We start from the raw sequence: 9,981 nt of genomic DNA, 5'->3' as shown, positions 1-9,981 counted from the left end.
TGGAGAGGGACTCATAGTCATTATAGCTGTAGGGTTATCTTATATATGAAGGCTCGGCGTATGGTTGATAAGGGATGTTTTGCCTATTTGGCGTATGTTCGTGATTCTAGTGCCGAGGTCCCTCCTATAGATTCTGTGCTAGTGGTTCGTGAGTTTCCTGAGGTATTTCCTTCAGACCTACCGGGTATGCCACCCGACAGGGATATTGACTTCTGCATTGATTTGGCTCCGGGAACTCAGCCCATTTCTATTCTGCCGTATCGTATGGCCCCGCCTGAGTTGAAAGAATTGAAGGAGCAGCTACAAGACTTGCTTGATAAGGGCTTTATTAGGCCTAGTGTCTCTCCTTGGGGTGCGCCGGTGTTGTTTGTTAAGAAGAAGGACGGATCGATGAGGATGTGTATAGATTACCAGCAATTGAACAAGGTCACAATCAAGAATAAGTACCCATTGCCGAAGATTGATGATTTGTTTTACCAGCTTCAGGGTGCCCAAGTATTTTCTAAGATCGACTTGAGATCTGGCTACCATCAGTTGAGGATTAGGGCATCCGATGTCCCTAAGACAGCTTTCCGCACTCGGTACGGGCATTATGAGTTCTTGGTGATGTCATTCGGATTGACAAATGCCCCAGCAGCTTTCATGGATTTGATGAACCGAGTATTCAGGCCTTATTTGGATTCCTTCACGATAGTCTTCATTGATGATATTTTGATCTATTCCCGCAGCCGGGAGGAGCATGAACAGCATCTGAGAGTTGTTCTTCAGACTTTGAGAGATAGTCAGTTGTATGCTAAGTTTTCGAAGTGTGAGTTCTGGTTGAGTTCCGTTGCATTCTTGGGCCACGTTGTATCAGCAGAGGGTACTCAGGTGGATCCGAAGAAGATAGAGGCAGTCAAGAACTGGCCTCGACCCGCATCAGCTACAGAGATCTGGAGTTTCTTGGGTTTGGCAGGCTACTACCGTCGGTTTGTGGAGGGGTTTTCATCTATTGCAGCCCCGATGACCAGGTTGACCGAGAAGGGTGCTCAGTTCAGGTGGTCGGACGAGTGTAAGGCGAGCTTTCAGAAGCTCAAGACAGCTTTGACTACGACACCAGTGTTGGTTTTGTCCACAGGTTCAGGGCCATATACAGTGTCTTGTGACGCATCTCGTATTGGACTTGGTGCGGTGTTGATGCAGGATGGCAAGGTCATTGCTTATGCTTAGCGACAGTTGAAGATTCATGAGAAAAATTATCCAGTTCATGATTTGGAGCTAGCAGCCATTGTTCACGCGCTGAAGATTTGGAGGCACTATTTGTATGGCGTGTCATGTGAGGTGTTCACGGATCACAAGAGTCTACAGTACTTGTTCGAGCAGAAGGAGCTAAATTTGAGGCAGAGGAGGTGGTTGGAGCTGTTGAAAGACTATGATATCACCATCTTATATCATCCGGGGAAGGCCAATGTGGTGGCCGATGCTTTGAGTAGAAAGCCAGCCAGTATGGGCAGTCTTGTGTATATTCCGGTCGGTGAGAGACCGCTTGCTTTGGATGTTCAGGCTTTGGCCAATCAGTTCGTGAGGTTGAATGTTTCTGAGCCCAGTCGCGTGTTAGCTTGCACAGTCGCTCGTTCCTCATTATTTGAGCGTATCAGAGATCGACAGTATGATGATCCTCATTTGTGTGTCCTTAGAGACACAGTGCGGCACGGGGGTGCCAAGCAGGTTACAGTTGGAGATGATGGAGTTTTGAGGATGCATGGTCGTATTTGTGTGCCTAATGTGGATGGACTTCGTGAGTTGATTCTAGAGGAGGCCCACAGTTCCCGAAATTCTATTCATCCGGGCGCCGCTAAGATGTATCAGGATTTGCGGCAGCATTATTGGTGGAGAAGGATGAAGAAGGACATTGTTGCCTATGTAGCTCGGTGTTTGAATTATCAGCAGGTAAAGTACGAGCATCAGAGACCTGGTGGTTTGTTCCAGAAGAGTGAGATTCCTGAGTGGAAGTGGGAGCGTATCACTATGGACTTCGTTGTTGGACTCCCACAGACTCAGAGGAAGTTCGATGCAGTATGGGTTATTGTTGATAGGCTGACCAAGTCAGCGCATTTCATTCCTGAGGCAGTTTCCTATTCCTCGGAGCGGTTGGTTGAGATCTATATCGGGGAGATTGTCGTCTTCATGGCGTGCCCGTGTCTATCCTTTCTGACCGGGGTACGCAGATTACCTCACATTTCTGGAGGGAAGTTCAGCGTGAATTGGGTACTCGGGTCGAGTTGAGCACATCACTTCATCCTCAGACAGACGGCCAGTCCGAGCGTACTATTCAGATTTTGGAGGTTCTTGGGACCAGTTCTTGCCATTAGCAGAGTTTGCCTACAACAACAGCTACCAGTCTAGCATTTAGATGGCCCTCTATGAGGCATTATATGGTAGGCGGTGTCGGTCGCCGATTGGGTGGTTTGAGCCGGGAGAGGCTCGGTTGTTCGGTACAGATTTAGTTCAGGATGCCTTGGATAAGGTGAAGATCATTCAGGATAGGGTTCATTCAGCTTAGTCTAGGCAGAAGAGTTATGCCGACCGCAAGGTTCGTGATGTGGAATTCATGGTCGGAGAGCGAGTGTTGCTCCGGGTGTCGCCCATGAAGGGCGTGATGAAATTTGGGAAGAAGGGCAAGCTAAGCCCTAGATTCATTGGGCGTTTGAGATTCTTGATCGAGTGGGAGAGGTGGCTTACAGACTTGCGTTGCCGCTGAGTTTATCAGCCGTGCATCCAGTATTTCATGTGTCCATGCTTCGGAAGTATCACGACGATCCATCTCACGTGTTGGACTTCAGCACTGTCCATTTGGACAAGTACTTGACCTATGAGGAGGAGCCGGTAGCTATTCTAAACCGACAGGTCCGTCAGTTGAGATCGAAGAAGTTCCCTTCAGTTCTTGTTCAGTGGAGAGGTCAGCCTGCCAAGGCAACTACCTGGGAGTCCGAGTCCGATATGCGGAGCCGATATCCCCATCTTTTCCCCGACTCAGGTACTTCTTTTCTATGTGCGTACGAACGGTTGTTTTAGAGGTGGAGGATGTGATGACCCTAAAGGTCAACTTGATTTACAAGTTAATTCTGTGTTCCGAGGCCTTAAAAGCCTCCTTTTATCTCACCTCGATTTGCGTGGGCGGTCCAGGCGTATATCCGAAACGCTTTTATGTGAAAATTTGATAAAAATGCTAATTTGGCCTTTAAAATTGAATTTAAGTTGACTTCGGTCAACATTTTGGGTAAACCTATCTGGACCCATGATTTGACGGTCCCGGAGGGTCCGTAGAAAAATATAGGACTTGGGCGTATGCCCGGAATTGAATTCCGAGGTCCCGAGCCCGAGAATGAATTTTTGAAGAAAATTGTTTAACTAAAATTTTAAGAGTTTTTGGAAACTTAAATGTGTTAGAATTGATGGTATCGGGCCCGTATTTTGGTTCCGGAGCCCGGTACAGGTCTTATATAATAATTAAGTTGAATCTATGAAGTTTGGTAAGAATCGGAGTTCGTTTAGTATAAATCGGACCTTTATTTGAGAAATTGGAAATTTTGATGTTCTTGAGTGATTTCATGAATTTGAGGTTTAATTCATAGTTACTGATGTTATTTTGATGATTTGATCGCATGAGCAAGTCCGTATGATGTTTTTAGACTTGCGTGCATGTTTGGTTTGGAGCCCCGAGGGCTCGGGTGAGTTTTTGATAGGCCACGGAGTGAAATTGGACTTAGGAAAATCGCTGTTGTGTTGCAGGTCTGCAGGCTTCGCAATTGCAAAGCCTGGCTCGCAAATGCGAGCTCGCATTTGCGAAGAAACATCGCAATTGCAATGATGGGCTGGGAGAGGGAGACCTTCGCATTTGCGAGGCTCATGTCGCAAATGCGACCTTAGCAGGCACCGTAATTGCGAACAATTGTTCGCATTTGCGAAGAAAGCAGAGGCAGGCCTTCCTTCGCAATTGCGAAGCTTTGGCTGTAATTGCAAGCTTGCATTTGCGAACATGACATCGCAAATGCGATATCTGCGCCTGTGTAAAATCAAACTTAGATGAATTTTTCTTCATTTTTCAAACTCTCTCCAATCCTAAGCTCTCTTGGGCGATTTTCCAAAGAAAAGTTATTCTCCAAATCAATTGTAAGTCGTTTCTAACTCGTTTTCTTCAATCCATAACATCTTTCACACGATTTCAATTCAAAATCAAGGATTTTCATGGGGGAAATTGGGATTTTTGGGTAGAACTTAGGATTTTCAAATTTTGGGGATTTGGACCTCGATTTGAGGTCCGATTTCAAAACAAATTATATATTTGAGTTCGTGGGTGAATGGGTAACGGGTTCTAGTTCGAACCTCGGGTTTTGACCATGTGGGCCCGGGGTCAATTTTTGATTTTTGGGGAAATCATTAGAAAATCTATTTTCATGCATTATAATTGATTCATTTAGCATTTATTGATATCGTTAAGTATATTGTGGCTAGATACAAGCGAATTGGTGGTGGAATCGATGGGTAAAGCGGTAGTAGAGGCTTGATTGTGTTTGTGGCATTGAGGTAAGTATTTGGTCTAACCTCAGCTTGAAGAAATGGGAGTCGTGGTCTTATTTGCTATGTGTTAATTGATGAGTACGACGTATAGGTGTGGCGACGAGTACCTATACGTTGGTGTCAAGCATGCCCGTGAGTCTTATACATGAATGCTGTGACTCCGTTATGGAAGTATTCTTGGTAATTGGACATTGTAGAGCATTGGCTCCAGTTGAGGTTTCATTTGTGAAGTTAATTGTTGGCATAGGTTTGGTTATAGCTGATTCCCTTGCCGGGACATATTTTGATTCTTACTGTTATTTCCATTGCCGGAATGTGTTTATTCTTGTTGTTGGTTCCCTTACCGGGATATTGCTTGCCGGGATTCTTTTGTGATTAGTGTTGATTTGTATATTTGGATCGGGTTGCTCGCCGCAACAATAATATATGGGATCGGGTTGCACGCCGCAACAAGGAGTAATAATAGAGGACATGAGGGGTCGGGTTGCACGCCGCAACAGTGATATATGATTTGGATCGGGTTGCACGCCGCAACAGTGATATATGATTTGGATCGGGTTGCACGCCGCAACAGTGATATATGATTTGGATCGGGTTGCACGCCGCAACAGTGATATATGATTTGGATCGGGTTGCGCGCCGCAACAATAAAGGACAAAAGTGGTTATAGATTCATTACTGATTCCTTATTCTGGCTGGCATGAAATTTAAGATGTTCTTTATGTTTTTCTCCTGAGATTCTGTTGGTACTTGATATTCCCCACAGCATGTTCCCCCTCCCCGTCTTTAATTGCTTATTTCTGTCGTTATTATTTGTTGTATATGATATAACTACAGAGGTTTATTTGGTAGTCTTGTCCTAGCCTCGTCACTACTTCGCCGAGGTTAGGCTAGACACTTACCAGCACATGGGGTCGGTTGTGCTGATACTACACTCTGCACTGTGTGCAGATCCCGGTGCTATAGCTTTTGGACCACAGTGAGGTTGCTGCCTTCAGTCCACTGGCGGAGACCCGAGGTAGTCTTGCAGGCGTCCGCAGGCCCTGGCGTCTTCTTCTATCTTTCCATTCTGTTTCTTTTATGTATTTCAGAGACAACTTTGTATTTATCTTTCGGACCACTGTTTGTAGTATTCATAGATAGTCCGTGACATTGTGACACCAAATTCTGGGTAGAGTTGTATGTTGGATTCTGCACTAGTATATGGCTAAACTATTAGTCTTCGTCTTCCGCATTTCTGTTTATTATAATTATTTCTCTCTAGATCAACTGTTATATTGAACTGTTAAAAAGGCTAAGCAAAAATGTTAATGAATCTATAATACTCGGCTTGCCTAGCTTTCACGAGTAGGCGCCATCACGACTCCCGAGGATGGGAAATCCGGGTCGTGAGAGTTTGTTTCTGCTTGCTTGTTGACCGGCTTCTAGAATAGGAAAAGAAAATAAAAAAAAAGGAAAAAAGGAGAGAAAAACAAAGAAAAAGAAGAGTGAGAGGTAGGTATTTGAAATATCCCGAAACTCTGCCGGATTTTTGAAAAAAAAGTAGAAAAAGAAAAGGTCATTTCAAAATAATTCATACTTTCCTGTTCCGTCAAAACTGACCGAACTACGCGGGTCTGATTCTCACCGGATGTGAGATACGTAGGCAAACCTCATCGGTTCCGGCCTCAATTTTTAAAAACTCCAAAAATACTTTCCTTTAATTCCTTCTTTAGAAGCATTTTCTTAGAAAATTTGAAAAAAAAAGATTTTTAAATTCAAAAAAAAAAAAGTTTCCTTCTTTCTGAAGTCTTTCATACGGAAAAATAAATAAATAAAAGAAAAATCAATAAAAAATCAAAATATAAATTACGGGTTTCCTTTATTTTGAAGTATTTTTCTCAAAATCCAAAAAAAAATTCGAAAATAAATTCTTTTCCTTGTTTAAAAGTCTTTCTTTCATAAATGTCAAAAAAAAAATTGAAAAATTGAAGTCCAAAAATATTTTCGTTTTTCTTTAGAAGTGCTTTTGTAAATAAATAGAAACTCAGAAATCCAAAATATTTTCTTGAAAGGTCCCTCTGTCAAAAATTAAGAGGCAACATCCAAAATCCAAAAATATTTCCTTTCTTCTTTAGAAAAAGAGAAAACAAATGAAAATTCAAACAAAAATATTTTCCTTTTACTTTTGAAACTCCCAAAGTTCAAATCAAAAGAAAAGGAATTTTTAGAAGTCTTTCTTTCAAAAAATAAAAGAAAAATCAAAATCAAATTTCCAAAAAAATATTTCCTTCTTCTTTTAAAGCATTTTTTTCGAAAATTCCAAAAAGAAAAAAAAAAACAACCAATTTTTTTTTTCAAAAAGAATGTTTTTCTTTTTCTTAAAGCTTTCATGGTCTGAATTTTATAAAAAGTAAACAAACAAAAAAAAGACGTGTTAGCTCATTTACCTTGTTCCTGATCTTCCCGAACTACGCAAGATCTGATTCATGCGGCATCATGATACGTAAGCAATCCTCATCGGATTCGATCATAGCCATAAAATCAACTGAGTGAAAAAAAAAATTTGAATAAAAATAGAGAAAGAAAAATTGAGTGAAAAAGAAAGAAAAGAGCGACAAAAAAAAAGAGTGCCAAAAAATAAAAGAGCGACAGAAACGAAATAAAAAAAAATCAAGAGTGATTAAAGAGAGGCAGAAATAAAAGAAAAGAGGTACAGAGTGAAAAGGGTTAATTAAGGCCGGGATGAAACATGCAACCGTTCAAACACATGGTAGAAACGTTTAACTGTTTAGGTGCATTGCATCCAAACGTGCGATTTCCTATCTGTTAAGCGTCTCAAAACTAACAAGGTTGTTGGGTGTGCAAACTAGCCAGGTCATGGTGGTTGGTTTTGTTGGTAGTCTAGCCTCCCCTCCTTCACAAGATCCAAAAGCACAGATGGCCTCCGCAAGCAATCTACCAATCATCAGTCCTGAGGATAGCCCGGCATCGGCTATTCTGTAGCTAGAATCAGCAGCTGCTGAAGAGAATAGGATGTTGTGTCTCCGCATATTGGAAATGTGGGACGCCTGGTCTAACGGTAGGGAACCGCCAAGTGCAATCCCTAGATTCCCTGAGTTGATCCCCAGGTCAGGTGAGGTTACCAACGCCCCTGTGCCCAACCCGCTCATCCCATGCGGGCACCTTCCAATGCTGTCCAATGTTCCTGGAATGCCTTCTTTGGTTCGCCCCCAGGCGCCATTTTCCTGGGCATCTCCAATATTGTTCTCTACAGCACCAGTCTGCACTAGAGCATAACCAACTTTACCACGGGCGTATGTTGAGCCTCCAATGTTCACTTTTCAGGGTCCACAACTTTAGTCAGAAATAGCATATGTGACCCCATACTCTTTCACTCAACCTCCGCAATATGATCTCTCGATGGAGCAAAAAAAGGTTGTTAAAAATCCTGAGCAAGAGGAAATGGCTCGAAAGATGAAGAGCCTGGAACAAATCCTGAAAAACATGCAAGGCCTGAGTGGCCAAAAGAGTGTCTCATACTCCGACCTCTGTATGTTTCCCCATGTCCACTTGCCAGCTGGCTTCAAGATGCCAAAATTTGAAAATTACGACGGGCACGGAGACCCGGTCGCTCATTTGAAACGATATTGTAACCAGCTAAGGGGTGCTGGTGGAAAAGAGGAGTTGTTAGTGGCCTATTTTGGGGAAAGCCTCTCCGGAATCGCTTTTGAGTGGTATACAGATCAAGAAATTACCCATTGGCATGTGTGGGACGATATGGCTTGAGATTTTATCCGCCACTTCCAATATAATATGGACATCGCTCCAGACAGAAACTCTTTGTCCAATTTGAAAAAGAAAACCGCAGAAAGTTTCCGCGAATATGCTGTCAAATGGCATGAGCAAGTTGCCAGGGTAAAGCCTCCAATGGACGAAATTGAAATGGTCACGGTCTTTATACAGGCCCAAGAGGCGGACTACTTCCAGAACATGATGTCCGCTATGGGTAAGCCGTTCGCTGAGGCTATCAAAATTGGGGAAAAGGTTGAAAACGGTTTAAAAAAAGGTCGAATCTTAGTCATGCTGCTTTTAAGGCCACATCACAGGCTGCTCAGAATGGTTCAGAGGGTTTGATGAACAACAATGGAAGTGAGGAGAGAGCCATGATGGCTTCAAGCTCGAGGGGGGTCCGCAGATCATTCAGCCAATCATATGTGCCTCCTATGGTCCCACCACACTATTATCTCCTTCAAGATGATGCTTATGTCGTGGCACCGCCTCCCTATGCGGTGATGAACACGCAACCTTACACGCGGCCACAATATTATCCACAATACCGAGCTCCACCTCCCAGAAATGCCCATCCTTACCAAGCTCCATATAATCCTCAACCAAATGTTCCCTAATACAATCATCGCCTAGGAGAGCCTTTCATAAAGAATCAGTTCACCCCTATTGGTGAATCATATTCAAGCTTGTTCCAAAAGCTGATCAGGCTAAATCTATTGCAGCCAGTGGCTCCGAACTGGCCGAACCCTGAGTCCCCAACGCACCGAGCTGATGCTAGATGTGAATACCACTCTGGAGCAGTGGGACACAGTACAGAAGACTGTTGGACCCTCAAAAAGGCAGTTGAAGATTTGATTGAAGTTGAAAGAATTGTTTTTCGGGATGAAGAAGCTCCTGATGTGATGAACAATCTGTTGCCTGCCCACAACATCGGGCCAATAGTCAGAATGATTTTTAAAGATGAGGAATTTGATCCGGCACTGAAGGCCATTGCAGCCATTGCCGAGGCAGAAGAAAAGCCAAAAAACGGTCGCCAAGCATGAAAGTTCTCCATCAGACGAGAATCTAAGTAGCCAGTCTTGCTATCCTTTTTGCGTCCGGATTATCTCAGGGTGTGATCCGGTTGTTTTACTTTATTGTCTTACTTTCTGATGTAAATCCTTCTATATTTACAATTCAAAATCAAAAAAAAATCATCAAAAACCAAAAAAAATCAAGTGAAATTAATATTTCATTGTCCAGGAATTCTCTTTTCTTAATCTTTTCGCTTTTCTTATTCTCTTTTCAGTTCTGTTAAATGCAGATTTCAATGATATGACATGCTTGCGGACTTTATGCCCAGATCCCAAAACGATGTCAGACTTCGAAATAATGAATCAAGAGCCAGAATACAAAGAAGATAAGTTTGAGGAAATAAAACAAAGACTCGGAACATCTGAAGGAAAATTGGTTCCAGATTAGAAAGGTCCATACATTGCAACAAGAGTACTGCCAAAAGAGTGCGTTGTATTTGGGATACATCGAAGGAAATGTCCTTGAAACAACTGTCAATGCAAATGCAGCCAAAAGGTACAATGTTGGATCCTCTATATAACATTAATGTTCTCCGATTGGGATGAAGAAGGTTTTTGTTCTTGCTATCCAAACACT

At 42.8% G+C, this 9,981-nt stretch overlaps 1 protein-coding gene across 1 annotated transcript; it reads left to right on the top strand.

Moving 5' to 3' along the window:
- On the top strand, nucleotides 397-4,022 carry LOC109230033 (RNA-directed DNA polymerase homolog). The gene is made up of 2 exons (XM_019395570.1): nucleotides 397-846; nucleotides 3,831-4,022. The coding sequence occupies exons 1-2, from the start codon at nucleotides 397-399 to the stop codon at nucleotides 4,020-4,022; spliced, it is 642 nt and encodes a 213-aa protein (XP_019251115.1).

Source organism: Nicotiana attenuata, chromosome 7 (genome assembly GCF_001879085.1).
Source record: "Nicotiana attenuata strain UT chromosome 7, NIATTr2, whole genome shotgun sequence".
In the NCBI taxonomy this organism is placed as follows: domain Eukaryota; kingdom Viridiplantae; phylum Streptophyta; class Magnoliopsida; order Solanales; family Solanaceae; genus Nicotiana; species Nicotiana attenuata.
This window is presented reverse-complemented; position numbering and strand designations above follow the sequence as displayed.